The sequence below is a fragment of the Balaenoptera borealis genome (assembly GCF_965194805.1).
Source record: "Balaenoptera borealis genome assembly, chromosome: 3".
NCBI lineage: Eukaryota > Metazoa > Chordata > Mammalia > Artiodactyla > Balaenopteridae > Balaenoptera > Balaenoptera borealis.
This window is the reverse complement of record NC_138866.1, coordinates 48,761,837-48,778,071: the sequence shown is the minus strand read 5'-3', so window position 1 is coordinate 48,778,071 and position 16,235 is coordinate 48,761,837. Positions and strand designations below refer to the sequence as shown.

The 16,235-nt window shown below is 41.2% G+C and overlaps 1 protein-coding gene across 10 annotated transcripts in view; it reads right to left on the bottom strand.

The window, feature by feature from the left end:
* Positions 1-16,235, bottom strand: part of TRIM9 (tripartite motif containing 9) — a 104,520-nt gene that overhangs the window by 49,277 nt on the left and 39,008 nt on the right. For all 10 annotated transcript variants that reach the window (XM_082384807.1, XM_082384810.1, XM_082384809.1 and 7 more), the window contains exon 2: positions 674-769. In XM_082384807.1, coding sequence (XP_082240933.1) covers positions 674-769 — 96 coding nt within the window. The remainder of the gene's footprint in view (positions 1-673; positions 770-16,235) is intronic.

Genomic DNA, 16,235 nt, shown 5'->3' with positions numbered 1-16,235 from the left:
TATTTCTGTGAGGCAAACCTCAAAACATAAGAACAGTAAACAGTGAAGAAGGTCATTATTTTAGCATCTCATGCAATTTCTGGCTTCTCCCCTTCAGCTATAGTAGAGAGCTCACAAGCTCTCAAATGTCAGCTGATCTGTTGGTCACTGTGCAAATTATAGCTGTCAGGGGATCACAGTTGAAAAACATTTAAGTATCTAAGTAGAGGAGAAGCATTATTATGGGATAGGAAGGAAGGATAGAAGGAAGAAAAAAAGAAAATGTGACCTGTTTGCTACCATTAGATAAGATGTAATGATTGCAAGGTGCTTTGGGAACCTATAGAATTTTAAAAACTCAACAATAATGACTGCATTCACAAAGAAATAGGTATCTTTCTTTGCACAGCAGCAGAGAATTAGGAGCTCAGTGTGGAAGATGGGAACCAGTTGGAAAACGGGATTGTGTCTTTGGCCTGTTGGGGAAACGTAACCACCTTGAGGAGGGGTATATTTGAAGTTGGCCTGTATGTGTGTTCGTATGTATTAGAAGAGAAAGATCAGGAAAAAAATACATAGGAAATTTCCCACAAAACATAAAAATAAAAGAGACAGACAACCCCCCCCCCCCGCCCGCCCCACAGTTACATCTTAACCCGCGGGGCGTGCTTTCCGCCTCCGGTGCTGCCAATACCTGGATCTGCTGGACCATGTTGCGCAGCTGCACCAGGAACTCCTTGGCTTCCTTGGCCCTGTCCGACAGCCCGTTCAGCGCCTGGGAGAGCTGGCTCTGCAGAGACGAAGAAGGAAACCATGGAGCTCTCATCACAGGACGCAGCCGCAAGGCCGCACAGGGTGGCTTTCATCCAAGACCCAGGAGCCCTCGCCCTCCTCAGATTCCTCTTGTCTGAGCTGGGCCACTGAGCCAACATCTGTACTTGAGGATGCTGGTAATAACGGCATCCGGACTCCTTCCAGAGGCCCCCTGAGGACTGTCTCCTCTGAGAAGGTAAAAACTTCTGGCCATCGCAGTCAAAGGCCCTTCCCAGCTGATATCTGCCTGGAAGTTCCTTGTCTCATTAATTACTTAATTAATTCAGCAATAATGTATTTAATTTTAAATTAAAAAAAACAGTGAGTCAGGTGATCTGATACTTATCAATATTATTTAGCTCCATGTGCTACTGATCTGGGATTAGGGCAGAAAGTATGAAGAGAGTTAAGAACAGGATGAGGGAGGAAAGGGTGAGAGCCCGTGTGATGCTCTGGGGTCACTTAAATGTAACGACAGATACAGAGGGCAGGATGATGTTCTTCCTCATCAGCGTCTTCGTCCTTCTCTCAAGTGCAGCTCTGTTGCCCCAGCTCCTCGCCACACTAGCCTCCTAAAGCAAGGTGCACTCTCTTCTGACTTTCCACACCGCCCCGTCCACATGCGGATGCAGTTCTGCTGGGGGGGCCAGGTGTCCAGGTAAGTACTTGCTGCTGGGGGGTGGCACTTGGTCTCTGGGAGGATGGACTGAATTCGTTACCAGTTTCCTGAGCCTAAATAATAGTAGTTCTGAAACATCCTGCACAGGGGCTCCCAATCTCTGTTGCTGGTTGACGAGACCTAAGTAGAAGTTGGCTGGGGGCTGGAGGGGTCTGAGAAAGATTCTGCTTTTCTGCTAACATGGGACCATTGTGGCTGGTGCAACCTTTTCCCTTTCGCTGCTGACTTTATGGCAGATGCCCTGTGACTCTCAAGAAGAGAAGGCCAACGTGGTAAGGGAGGACGGTGAAAGGAGAAAGTGCCTGGGTTCCAATGGCATCTTTGAGCATCTGAACCAACACTTGAAGTCTCCTACCACCAAACTTCTTGTTAGGGTGGGGGGAAAATTACCTCCGAGTTTAATCCCTGTACTGGAGTTTACCGTTACTTGCAGCCATTACCACTGTACTTGGTACAAAATTCCTGCTCCTGGCAGACTGGGCAAGTCCTTCCATCCCTCCTATAAATTACAGAGACACGCTGCCTTTCCCCACAACACCTTCTTTGAACACTAAAGCCCTTTCTCCTCCTTGCCAACACAGTGCCTCATCCACTCTGTCCTTTCAGTTAAAGGGCAGAATCTTAAAAATTATATCTCTTGGTCCTATGGCTGTTTTTCACTTATATTTGCATTATTAAATACCCAGTCAGGCACTGAATCTCATTTTTTTTTATTATTCATTTTAATTAATTAATTAATTAATTAATTAATTTATGGCTGTGTTGGGTCTTCGTTTCTGTGCGAGGGCTTTCTCTAGTTGTGGCAAGTGGGGGCCACTCTTCATCGCGGTGCGCGGGCCTCTCACTATCGTGGCCTCTCTTGTTGCGGAGCACAGGCTCCAGACACGCAGGCTCAGTAGTTGTGGCTCACGGGCCTAGTTGCTCCGCGGCATGTGGGATCTTCCCAGACCAGGGCTCGAATCCGTGTCCCCTGCATTAGCAGGCAGATTCTCAACCACTGCGCCACCAGGGAAGCCCCCCTGAATCTCTTTAAAAGTGTGCACGCCACAGGCTTGGTGCGAGCACTGTGGGGGGGCGGGAAGAGCACAGGCTTTGAAAGAGTTCAGATTCTGGCTCTGTCCCTTCTTTTTTTTTTTTTTTTTCACACACACACACTGTATTTTATTTTTACAAGAGATAAATCGACTGTCTGTCCCTTCTTAAGTGTGACCTTGAGAAAGTGACCTCTGCCTGAGTTACTCCAATGGAAAAAGTGGGAATAATAATATTTTGTAGTTGGATTATTGTGAAGGCTTAAGGCATTCATCAGCATGAAGGCTCCTGCTAATAAAGGATAGTGATTAGGGGAACTATTCCAAATTCATAAATGCTGACAGTTACTGGCTGTTCATATCTTACACATAGTTTTACCTCATCCTTAAATGAGAACACTACGATTCTTGGATGCTGTGGGCATCACATGAGATACTGTGTCTAAAGTCCAGAACCCTGCTGGCACATGGTGCATGCTAATAAATGTCGGCTGTTATTAACTCTTACTCCCCTCTTCCTTCCTGCCCACAAACACCTGCGAACTGACTGGGGTGGGATTCACAGGGCAGGTTCCTGACACAGGATCTTTTGGAGGATACCCTTCATCATTTGTACTTTGATCGAGGTACTCAAACTCTGGGAGTCTAAACCGATGCAGCCCAGGAAGAAAAAGTAAAAAGTGAGCCTACAGTTGCTGAAAGGGCTACTCAATGATTTATTACTGGGTCCCAGCTGCACTATAACTTGGGGTAAAAGTTTTCTCAAGAACTTTTTCAGGAGCCCAAGGGATGAAGAAGGTAAAGAGAGTCTTATTTGGAAGAGTGAGCAACAGAATGGGAATCATATTCTAAAGGAAAAAGTTTGTTCTTGTGACTTTAGAACTCATATTCTCTCTCCTTCTAAATGAGTCAGAGTTTGCTGGGCTACCACAGCTTTCTTCCCCCTTTTATTGTAACCCATGCCTAGTAACCACATGTGGAGGTTTGAGTAGAGAAGTCAAATTCATTCAGCTGCACGGAACTGGAGTTACCTGATTTCTTACAGTCCAGCCTTGCAACTAAATGTGTGTGTATAATGTAAGTCAGACCTGACACCCAATAAGAATTGTTGACCAGGTGCTGCTATATACTTAGAAGAAAATTATACTATAGTAGAAAAAGAGTGCTGGCCTCAACCACTCCCTGGATTTTATACGGTAAAGCAGTACATAAACTGCAAAACTCAATTTATTTGCAGATTTCCTCCCTTTGTGTCTATGTTCAGGCCTTCTACCTGGCTAATGATTGTTCTGGTATTTGATAAACAACTGCATTATAAGATAAAGATCTAGAAACCTTTCTCTTAAGATTTGCCACCTTGTGGAAACAGAGCAGGAGACAATGAAAAATCCTGGAAACGATCTATCACTAGACAATGCTCTTCTTGTAAGGATTTATATGTGCATTGCTTTTATAGGACAGTCTTTCGATTACATTTATAAGCCACATCTGATGTAGAAGAACATTATTTTTGATTAATTTTATTTCCCAGAAGCATTTAAATTCCTGCTCTATGCTAACAGAGATGTTCTGTATTCAGGACCACAGAGCAGCCCTGTAAATTTATACCAGAACACTGAAGATGAAAATATTTAGTATGTGTTTTCATTTCGGCATCTTTGGCTGTACCTGTAGCCATTAGAAGCTGTTTATAATGCCTAAGCAATGACATCCTGATTTCTTGGATATTTGTTTTCCAATTTACTTTTGAAAAGATGTCATGATCAGAAAGTGAATGGGAGTGGGAAAATGATGTAGCCAAAGTAGCACTGACACAGTTCCAGTCCAGAGCTCAGAGAATGCTCGGAATAACCAAGATCGCCCAGAAAGATGGCACGTTGTTTGGAGCTTGAAGGAGAGAAACAAAGAACTCCACTTCCTCCCTTCTTTCTCCCGGGCTTTTTCCCCTCCAGCTTCTACCCTGGCTGGCTCCCCTAGCCTCCCAAAGGAGTGTATGTTATAAGAGGTCAGAGCTCAGTCTGGGAGCCCCTGTGGAGGATATTTCAGAACCACTATTATTTAGGCTCAGGAAACCGGTAACGAATTCAGTGCATCCTCCCAGAGACCAAGCTTTCCCAGACAGAAGGTTGCGTCTTCTTTCCTTTCCCTGCCATGAACATTATTCTTCTGTCATTTCCCCCCCTCAATTTACTACAAATACTGGATGGAGACAAATCGGAACAAATGAAAGGAAGCTTCCTGGCTGTCTGGGATCTGAAGTTATAAGCACGAGATGGGTCAAAAAGGGTCAACCAAGAACTGGTACAAAATAGGTGAGGCGGCAAATATGCAAAGGCACCTTGATGGCCCCGAAAACGACCTTGCTGCCACCCTGGGCAGCTCTGACATAGTGCACCCCACTTGGGACTGTGGCCCACGCCACCTCTTTGCCAGATACCGAGGTCACCACAAAACACAGGAGAAAAGTGAGGATTCAGAAGGAACCACCCCCCCACCCCCCCCACCCCCCACCTCCCGGGAGAATAACAACTTTTCTTGAAGAAATACTGAATTTTGAGTCTCACTACATTACTGACATTATATAATTAAAAAGTAAAAACAAGAAATTCAAACGGTGTCAACATATTGGTCATTTCTTATGAGCCACGAACTCTGATGGGTGCTTTTATCAGGTGTCCTATTTAACCCCAATCACCTCCCTGCCATTTTGCAGAGGCTCAAAGGTGTGGATACTCCTGAGTTAAGGTTTTACCACTCACTGGTTCATGGAAGAGCCAGAACACAAACCCTAGTCTGATTCCAAAGCTGTGCTCTTTGCTCCAGCCTCCTGAGAAGAGAGTTCTTTCCTCACCCACAGAGGAAGAAACAAAAACAACCCGTGAGAGCACGTAAAACTAAAGAATGTGAGTTGAGGAGGGGATTATGATTATTAGGGAATTTGATTATGCTTAACAGTCAGCTTACATGTAAACCACAGCAAGACTGGTTACCCTATGACATGGTCAACTTTTTTCCTTCTTGAAGCTTTTTTAGTGACTTTAAAAAGGACCCCTGTCAAAGAGAGGGGTCTCATGGGAGAGGGCCAGAAGCTTTAGTTTGGGGTCCAGTACTGGCTTTATCACCTAGTGACCTGAGATCTCGGGCAGGGACTGGGCTGAGTGTGGAATGAGATCAAGGAAGAGAAGAGTGAGTAGAACCCGGGGAGCCTCCAAGCTGAGCTACCCAAGGGGCCTGATTCTCCTTCCAGTTAGAACGTCAGTTCCTGCCTGTACCTTTCCTCCCTCCACGAAGGGCTCTTTCCTCTGGTCTCTCTGTTGGTGGGAGATCCCGGATCTATCCCAGCCCCAGCTCACGGTAGTTAGATGGGTGGGAAGCCTCAGAGGCTGGCCTGCTTGGAGCTGCCACCTTGTCTCTTACCTAACAGCAGGGCTGGGGCAGCGAACAGGCTGCAATCTACAAACTGAGTAGCTGAGCCTAGGAATGGAAACACACAGTCCAGGGGCAAGTGCGTGTGTGTGTGTGTGTGTGACTGTGAGTGTGAGAACATGTGTGTGCGAGGCTGTGTATGTGAGTGTGTATGCATATGTGTGTGCGAGGCAGTGTGAGTGTGTATGCATATGTGTGTGCGAAAGCCTATGTGTGATTGTATGTAAATGTGAGTGTGAGTGTATATGTGAGTGTGAATGTGAGTATAGAGTGTGTGAGAGTATGTGACTGTGTGTGTATGAGCTATCTCATCAGTGGTGTATGGGGAGGCTCTTGGCTTTGGATGAGGCTTGTATCACAGGGGTCTTAAGGGTAGGGCACTGGTCCACTAAGCTGCTGCTTATTGCTAATTGGTTGTGACAAAGAGTCTCTCCTTGACCAAACTCTATCTAGCCAGGCTCCTCTGAGCCCTCTTGTTTACTTTATAGGCCTCAATTTTGGCCTACAAAGACTTGAACAAACACTAACATAGTTTCTAATAGCTCAAGACTGCATCCCTAGGATGACCCTAGTCTCCCTTAAAGTGTCTGTCTGTCTATGTTTTCCTCTATGAGTTTTATAGTATCTGGCCTTACATTTAGGTCTTTAATGCATTTTGAGTTTATTTTTGTATATGGTGTTGGATAACGTTCTAATTTCACCCTTTTACATGTATCTGTCTAGTTTTCCCAGCACCACGTATTGAAGAGACTGTCTTTTTTCCACTGTATACTCTTGCCTCCTTTGCAGGTGGATGTGGGTTTCAATCCTAGCCTTTTACTAGCTGTGTGGCCCTGGACATATCACCTAACCACAGTGCATTCTGTGGTGCTCTGCCCAGGTTCCCTTTCAAGGCTGCTGCATCCTTCTTCCAGCTGGGACTATCTGCTGTTGATAAATTACACTAGGAATTGCTCTTGGCCATAGCAAACTGGGTTGCTCAAGGCTATGCCCCCTTCCAGGGGTGTCCCATGGATAGGGACCGGCTGGGACCCCCTTACCTTGTTTTGAGAATAACCCTGAAGGGTCATCCCAGCTCCAGAACTCCCTGCACGACTGGTTGAGGCTCCTGCAGGTCAACTCCTCCCTCTGCTCAATCCTGGCCTTCTCACTTCCTTGGAGGTGGATCTATGGAGACCACTGAGCAACTAACCATCCCTATTCAACTCTCTGAATCTGTGTCCAGGGGACCCTATCGAAAAAAACAATTTTCTAGGCTTCAGTTTCCTCATCTGCAACACGTGGATAATAACAGTACCTGTATCATAGTGCTGTGGTGAGGATTATGTACTATATAAAGTTCTATACAACACATGGCTTACTGTAAGCATTTAATAAGTAGTATTGTTTTTACAATGAGAATTATGTTAAAATATACATACATAAATCATTAAAACACTTTGTCATACCACATGTCCCAATGTGGGGTTTGGTCAATTACAATTATCTAGACAGTTGGGTATATTGTAGTATTTACAATTGTTTGTTCCCTCCCCATCTTTGCCACAGGACTTGGAGGACCTCCTGTAGATGGAACATGTGTTCCTGCCCCATTGTCACCCTTGGCCATGTGATTTGCTTTAGCTTAAAGAGGCCTTGTGATTTTCTGTCAGCTCTTTTGCTCTTCCTCTTTGTCATACAGATCCAGGGGTGTATTGATAAACTGGCTCTCAAAAAACAAAAACAAGAAACAAACAAATTTTGATTTTCAGTGTTTGCCAATTCCCATGGTGTAAATACATAGTTAATTTTAGGCCACCAACAAGGCATCACTGAACAGAGTTGGGGAGAGATGTGCACCATCAACTCTTTTGAGCTGTGGGCTGGTATAAGTCAGGTCAGTATGCCACAGGGCATATCCCACATGGTGGCTGTGGCCCTTAGAAAGAAGACATGTATAATGGAACTTCAGACTACTTCCTATGACATAATATGAGCAAGAAATAAACCTTTGGTTTATAAGCCACTGAGATTTTGGGGGTTGTTTGTTACTGCAGCAAAACTGACTAATACAGATAGCAATTATAACTTTCCCTTCATGATTTATTAATTTAATCAACCTTCCATTTTTACCATAGACCAGGCACAGTGATTCATGCCAGGAAAACAATAATAAAGAAAGTAGACATAATCTCTTACCTCAAGGAACCATCATTTCATTGAAACTTCCACCATTCTGAGCTTAATAATGTCCCCTTTAAAAGTTCTCTCCCATAGGCTCTCTAATAAAGCAGAAGAAAGCTGGAATATTCTAACAACTAACAACAGAAATGTAGCTTCTCCACTTCTCAGGGAAAATGAGAAGTATCTGCTTTCCTAGTAAGACATAGCCAGTTCTGGCCAGAGTTTGATTCCAGAGGTTCTCTGCACAGCCTTTATCCACCAAACTTCAGATCTTTCTCTGTCTTAGACAGAAAACACTCAAAATGGAGATGCAAATCAACACTGAAGGTTTTTTCAGCAATGAAATAGAGGAGCCACTTTTTACCTCATCACAAAGCAAAATAACTGTTGCCTCACCCCAATGTTCATAGTTTCTTGGTGGAAATTGATTTTCCATGTCTCTATGGCTTTTGCTTAGAGTGCTGCAAGCTGTGAAAGAATTCATGCAGAAACTGTTGTGATTGAAGGCTTGAAACTTTAATAAAGTGGCAGGCACACAGGCTGTAAGGTCAACACCACTCTGCCCAAGGCAGAGCACGCCTTTCTGTGGATATTCTAAGCCACCACATGTGTGTTGTTAGGCAGTTACTAAGTATTTACAGCCGAGAATCAGAAATATGCCTTCCTTGGGCTAAGCCTTCGTGCAAATATTGGATTTTACATCCTGGAAATGGTCTACAGGATAGATCTCCTTTGTGTGTGTGTTTCCTTTTCTCCTAGGAGAATTCTAGGGCCCCAACCAGCAGGCTCTGAGTGATTTTCCAGAAAGCTATTTTCTCTGTGGATCCCCCTGGCTGCCTTCACATCTGCACTGGTCCATCATGTTCTTCCAGGTGGTATTACAGTATTCTGCTTTATCTGCTACTGCCAGGGAATTGTTTTAAGACAAGCAAAACAGATTTAAGATCTATAAATTTTCAGTTCTTAATAGTATTTAAATACCTCAGATAGAAACTCTCAGTTCTAAAATAAGGACTTTTCACTAAATAGTTTAAAACATGATCTTAGAAATATACATGAAAAGGTAAAAAATCACTGAACTATTTTTCATATAGAAATGCTTTGTGTTTTTTCAGAGACTCAAGTTTTCAGTGCTCAAAATGGGAATGACTTCTTACTCATCCCTTCAAGTTTCCAGTGAGGAGAATTGGCAAGAGCAAGACTTTTTATTTGTTTTAAGAAAAAACTTTTCCCACCTTATTTCAAAGGCAGAACATGCTCATTTCAGAAAAATTAGAGAATAAAGAGACTTAGAAGAAAAAAAGAAAATCCTCAATCTCACCAGAGACATACTACTAATAGCCTTGATAATGAACCCTTGATGTTTATCTTTTGAAATTTTGTATACACTTATAGTCAATTATATATGTCTCCATATAGTGTATATCAACAAAATTGGGATCATGTCATATACTTATTGATGTCTTGAAATCTGACCTTTTCATTTAATATGCTATAAATATTTTTCCATCTGACTAAGTACGCTGACTACCTATCTGACTATATAATAGCTATGTAACACTTTGATAACATTTACTACATGGCAGACACTTCTCACAAAGCTTTACACATATTAACTCATCTTTTTCACAAAATAACCCAGCAAAGGTGGTGACTATTATTATTCATATTTTTTATAGGTGAGAGATTGAAGGCAAGGGAGGTTAAGTGGTCCAAAGTCATACAGTTGTTAAGAAGCAGAGCAGAGATTCAAACCTAGGAAGTCTGCGGCCAGAATCGGTGCTATTCACCAATAAACTGTAGGGTAAGCCACTGTGCAGATGCATCATAATTTATTTAAATAATCTCCTATTTTAGGATATTTAGTTTGTTTCCATCTTGTTGCAAAGAGCTAAAATGAAATTCATGTAGGAAATATTTGGACACATTCTTGATTATTCCCATTTCCAAAAATGAAATTGCTTGATCAGCAAACTTTCATAGTTAGAGGGTTTTAAAAATCATGTTATCAAAATGTCCCTCTAAGTAATCATCTAATTTACACTCCTGCTGAAGGTAATATATAGGCAAGTATTATTGTCTGTATATCTCACTCTAAATATTATAATTTGTATCTATCTTTGTAATCTGATAGGTAAAGAATGGAACCTCATTTTTAAAATTTGCATTTTAAAATTACCAGCGTGGGTGGGTGGGTTTTTTTCAAAAGCTTCTTATTGATCTTTTCCTAGTTAAGGTATAAGTTCTCACTGGTATTATTTGTGAAGCCCTTAGAAGAAGTTCTCGTCCATGGGGTGCTACCTAAGTGTTTAATTACAGAAACTAGTTTCTTCCCACTGCTGATGACCAGACAAGGCTGGCCTCACCACACGTGTTTGCTTACCTTAGGGGTCAAAAACTGGAAAGAGATCTGGAAAATTCAGGTTGCCTGTTGGAGAGGAAGTGAAGTCATAGGTTGCTAGTTTTAGTAGATTATGGTCAGAAAGTCTGGTTCACAAAATCTCTACTCTTTTGAATTTATAATCATTATTTTGTGGACAGATACAAGTACACGATAGCTTCTGGTAAACATGTAACGGGCATAAGAGATGAATATACTCTCTTCTTACAGGACAGGATATGTATAATATAAAGATGATATGCATAATATAAACCTTTGTAACATATTTGTAAACATACTTGAACTTGTTAATTGGGTTATTAAGATACTTTATATTTTTGTTCATTATCTGTCTACTTGACTTATAATTTTCTAAACCAAATAGATATCAAATTTCCCACAAGGATCATGTTCTCCTTTATTTTTAGGAGTTTTTGCTTTCTGTATCTGTGGCTTTCTTCTTTGTTATATCTTCTTTATACCTTTTAACACTAGATCTTATCCTTCTATGTTTCACTTAGTTCTTTTGGCCTTGAATTCAATTTCATATGATACTACTATATATATACCCTCCTGTCTCTCTTGTAAAACTTCGCTCATCTTTCTTTTTTTTTTTTTTTAAACAATGGTTGAGCAGTGATGGGGGGCCTCTGTGTTTTTTTGTTTTTTAAATTTATTTATTTTTATTTATTTATGGCTGTGTTGGGTCTTTGTTTCTGTGCGAGGGCTTTCCCCAGTTGCGGCAAGCGGGGGCCACTCTTCATCGCGGTGCGCGGGCCTCTCACTATCGCGGCCTCTCTTGTTGCGGAGCACAGGCTCCAGACGCGCAGGCTCAGTAGTTGTGGCTCACGGGTCTAGTTGCTCCGCGGCATGTGGGATCTTCCCAGACCAGGGCTCGAACCGTGTCCCCTGCATTGGCAGGCAGATTCTCAACCACTGCGCCACCAGGGAAGCCCTCATCTTTCATTTTAAAACTACATTTGTTTTTAACTCAATCTGATTTTTTTTCATTACCATAGGGAAACTTGGGCTATTTACACTTATTGTATTAATTGATATAGTTGACTGTATTCCATCAATATTGTTTATATTTCTCTTTGTTATAATCCATTTTTCCTTTTTAAAAAATGTGTGGCTTTATCAGATTTCTTTTAATATCTTAATCCCACTCACCAATTAATTTGGATGTTTTGCTATGCTTTTCCATTTGCAAGCTGCTACCTTCCCATCTTCATCCCATGTAAACCTACATTTGTCCATTAGTGAGTCAAAATTAACTAATAACTTTGATTCTCCTTTCCCACTAAAGTACCCCAAATGCTTTGCTTAATGTATCTCTCAGAAGATAAAAAATACCATTCTAAATAACCCTTGGATCAAACTGGAAGTTGAAACTGAATTTATAATTTATCTAGATATTAATGAGGAGAAATAATTTGTGAAAATATATTACAGTTAAAAATATGATTATTTGGATGAGGTAGGAAACCCACATACTCTTTATAACGTTGTTCCTACTAGAAATACTGTTCTTAGATGGAACTTGGAAAACCAGCAATATTTTTTTCCCTTCTCCCTATCCTGCACCTCCTAGACCCAGAATAGAATCCTTCCCAACTCTAATATACTTTCAAAGGTAAATCACAATGGTGGCCAGATCATAAAAGAAAGCAGAGGCTTTTTTGCACTTAAGTGCTCACATCAGGATGGCTCTGGCAGACTCTTCTTATGTTCTGAACATTCAATAATTTCAGTGTCTTTTTTTCCAGTATTAAGTTATGAGTTGCATGGCAAGATACAGTGGTCTCTAACTCTTTTAAAACTATTTTTCATAACATCAAAGAATAGCTCACAGCTAAGCAATCCTGTAACTGAGATTAAAGTCACAAGTTTCCTTTAAACTTTACTGGGAAACAAATACAAGAGGTGGCATACCATCTATTCTTCAGCTTTTGTGACACCTTGGGAGGAATAAAAGCCACACTTGTGGCATCTACACCATTAAGCAGCATTAATGAATGTTCACTCCAAGGGAGCACCTGTGCCTTGGTAGTGTCATTGAGAGCAGGGCTCTGCCACCATTATCAGGGTGACCAGGTTCAATCCCTGGGTGTCGATTCTATTTCTTGATGTAGTATGCAGAATAATGCCCTTCCCCCAAATGTCCACACCCTAATCCTTGGAACCTGTGTTATCTTACCTCACATGGCAAAAAGAACTCTGCAGATGTGATTAAGGTTATGGACCTTGGTTTGGGGAGATCATCCTGGATTATCTTGATGAGCCCATTCTAATCACATCAGTCCTTAAAAGTAGAGGACCTTCTGGGCTACAGTCAATGAAGGAGAGATGTGACAAGAGAAGAAGGATCAGGGAGAAGCCACATTGCAGGCTCTGAAGCTGGCCATGAGCCAACGGACACAGGTGGCCTCTAGAAAATGAAAAAGGCAAGGAAACAGATTCTCCCCAGAGTATCCAGAAGGGACTCAGCCCTGTGTGTTGGACTTTTAACCTACAGAACTATAAGATTAAAAAATCTGCATTGTTTTAAGTCATGACGGGTTGTGGTAATAGAAACCTAACACACCTGAGAAGGCAGTCAGTTAGGAGCTGGATGCTTACTCCCTTGGGCAATGGCCAGACTGCTTCATCTTATACATTGTAAATGTATTTAGAATATGCATCCTCTGTTCTCCCTTTGACATTGGACTAGCTTCTAAAGAAAAGTAGACCGACCACAAAGAATTTGGCCCAGTGAAATCTGTGGACACATTTCAAGGTTAAGGAACAATAATTGGCTATTCAGCTCTTTACATACACATGTGAAGTATCTGAGGCACCTGACCTCCTCATAAACTAGAAATTCTGTGAGATTGAGCTGTCTCAATAGCCCTGTGGCTAATCACCAAGAGTGAAGCTTCCCCATGAGGCTGGAGTCAGCTACTGAATTTCAGTTATTTTAAAATAGGGACCAGAAACCGATTTTTGGTCTCTTCAGAGCAAGTGGCTATTTGTTCAAGCCTAAACTGACGTGTGTTTTGGATACCAGTGTTCCTTTCCACTTGAACCTGTTATGACCATCAGTTTATATCTACCCTGAAATCTCAGCTCACTTGAAATTTTACTTATCTTGGAAAAGCTACATTTTTCAAAGTCATGGGGTCATTGGGAGGCTGGGAAGTGTTAATCACAATATCTGAATTTTTATTCTGACCTCAGGACCCTCTTATAACACTGAGGCAGATATTAGCACAGCTTCTTTAAAAAGCTTCTTTAGAAAAAAGGGCACACACAGCAAGACCACTACACACCTACTAGACTGACAACACTGAGTGCTGGTGAGGATGGAGAGCCTCACACAGGCTAATGAGAGTTAAAATGGCAAAACCACTTGAGAAAATGGACACTTTCTAGGAAAGTTAAATATACAGCTACCCTACATGACAGCATATGTCCATATGTCCATTTTATCTAAAGACTTAGATAAAATGTTCATAGCATTATTTATTTATAATAGCCCCAAGCTGGAAACTGCCCAGATGTCTATCAATAGTAACATGGATAAATAAATTCTGTATATTCATACAATAGAATACTGCTTAGCAATGAATACATTCAAGGTAATGATATATGCGAAGCATAAATGAGTTTTAAAACATTGTGTTGATCAAAAGAAGTGAGACACAAAAATATATCTATTGTATTTATGTAAAGTTTAAGAACAGGCAGAACTAATCCATGATAATGGAAGTCAGGAAAATGGTGAAAGTGTTATGTGTAGGGATATGTTCTACATCTTGATCTGGGTGGTGGAAATATATATATAAATGTAAAAGTTTGTATATATATAAAAATTCATCGAGCTGTAAATTTAAGGTTTGTATATTTTACTGGAGATACTCTACGCTTTTTATTTTAAAATGAACATTTTTTTCCCAAGGATAAATACTCCTTGTATATAATTAATCTTTCTTTACTAAGACCCCATGCTGTGGGGTTAGTATTTTTTCAGATGACTTTCTTTGTCTTTCAACTGAATCTCTGAATTTAAACAGATACCCACAAAACCCTCAAGGATCTTATAGTTGACTACTAGAAATATTTCACTCAATTTTCTGTACTACTTGATATTGGGAGCTGTTGCTGCCTTGGATGAAGACCGTCATCTCTCAACCCTTCCTCCGACCATGTTGTCACTTCACTTCTTTTGCAGATACCCAGCAGCACCTGAAATCTGGCCACATGGCATCTGTTAACTCTGGTCTGTGTGCTCTCTCACAATGACATCATTGTAATTTAAAAGATGTGTCTGGTTTGATAAATAACAAGGTCCTACTGTATAGCACAGGGAACTAGATTCAGTATCCTCTGATAAATCACAATGGAAAAGAATATACAAAGGAATGCATATATATGTATAACGATCACTTTGTTGTACAGCAGAAATTAACACAACATTGTAAATCAATTATACTTCAATAAAAAATAAAATAGAATAAAGGATGTGTCTGGTTGAAGGTCCTTTAGGAGGAAATGTATGCCTAATCTGAAAAGTAGTAATTTCTCAGAGGGAGCAGGAACGATTGGGGCTATGGAATAAGAAATGGGATGGCTCACACCACCTCTACTAGTACCTCCACCTACGCTTAGAAATGTCCCGTCCTTTAGGAAGGCACGAATACCATGAGGCTCGAAATACACATGTCCTTTCTGGTCAACTCATGACGCCAGAAGTTTGTAGAAAGAAGAACTTGTGTGCAGACGTGCTTGGTTTGACTATGAGTTTGAGATGCATGCGATCCTTTCATATTCATGATAAATCCACATATTACTTCTCTGACAGTCCTAACATTTAACTTATAAAGCCTAAATATAAGGACACTGAATTATCCTTAACTCTCTCTCTCACTACCATGGCTTCAATTATTCTGAGAACAAATTAAAACACAATCTTATTATTCTAATAAATGATCCTCTTCATTGACAAAAGAGAAACTCTTTGGATTATCTCAAATAGCTTCTAAAACATACTTCGATTTTTCTTTCCCCCAGCATTGAAAGGTTTGTTAGGATCCAGTATTTATAGGTCAATTTTCCATCCAAAGTAAGGTTAATAGCGATCATCAATATTGTTCAGAAAAATGGATTTAAGCTCTGTCTGATTTCTTTTTACCCTTTCCCTCTGCGTCTTTGTCAATCCATCTCCAGGCAAGTGAATTGCAGCTCCTGCCTAGTGAAATGGGAATGGTTTCCATGACAACAGCTTTTCGCTCTCCTAGTTAGAATCTAAGATTTGACTCCCGCAGAAATAAATCTCACCATGGGAATTGGTTGATTTTGTAAACGACTAAATAACTGTGCAATCATTTCCAGAGAAAAGCCTGTTAAAAGCTTGCATGAGCAAGGGTGGGTTATGTGAGGTGACTGCCGAATCTGCCGCTGACATCACGCAGACAGAGCAATGTGCAGGGAAAGGCCTGTTTGGAGCTGCAGCTCGCTGCGTGCTGCACCCAAGTGGGGGCTGCACAGCCTAGCCCTCCTGTGAATTTCAATGATGTTTTCATCCGAGGTAGAAGGAATAGATTTTAGAGCACCTCACCGCAAGTGACAAGTGTTCACCCCCAAATGTCTTTCCTCTTATTTCCAGAAACTATTAGTTCTTGAAAAGACGAGATTCCCGGAGCTGTTCTTAAGTATGATATGAATTTAATTGCTTATTATCTCTGTTAAAATAAGGTGCTGCTATTGTCCAAGAATACTCTTT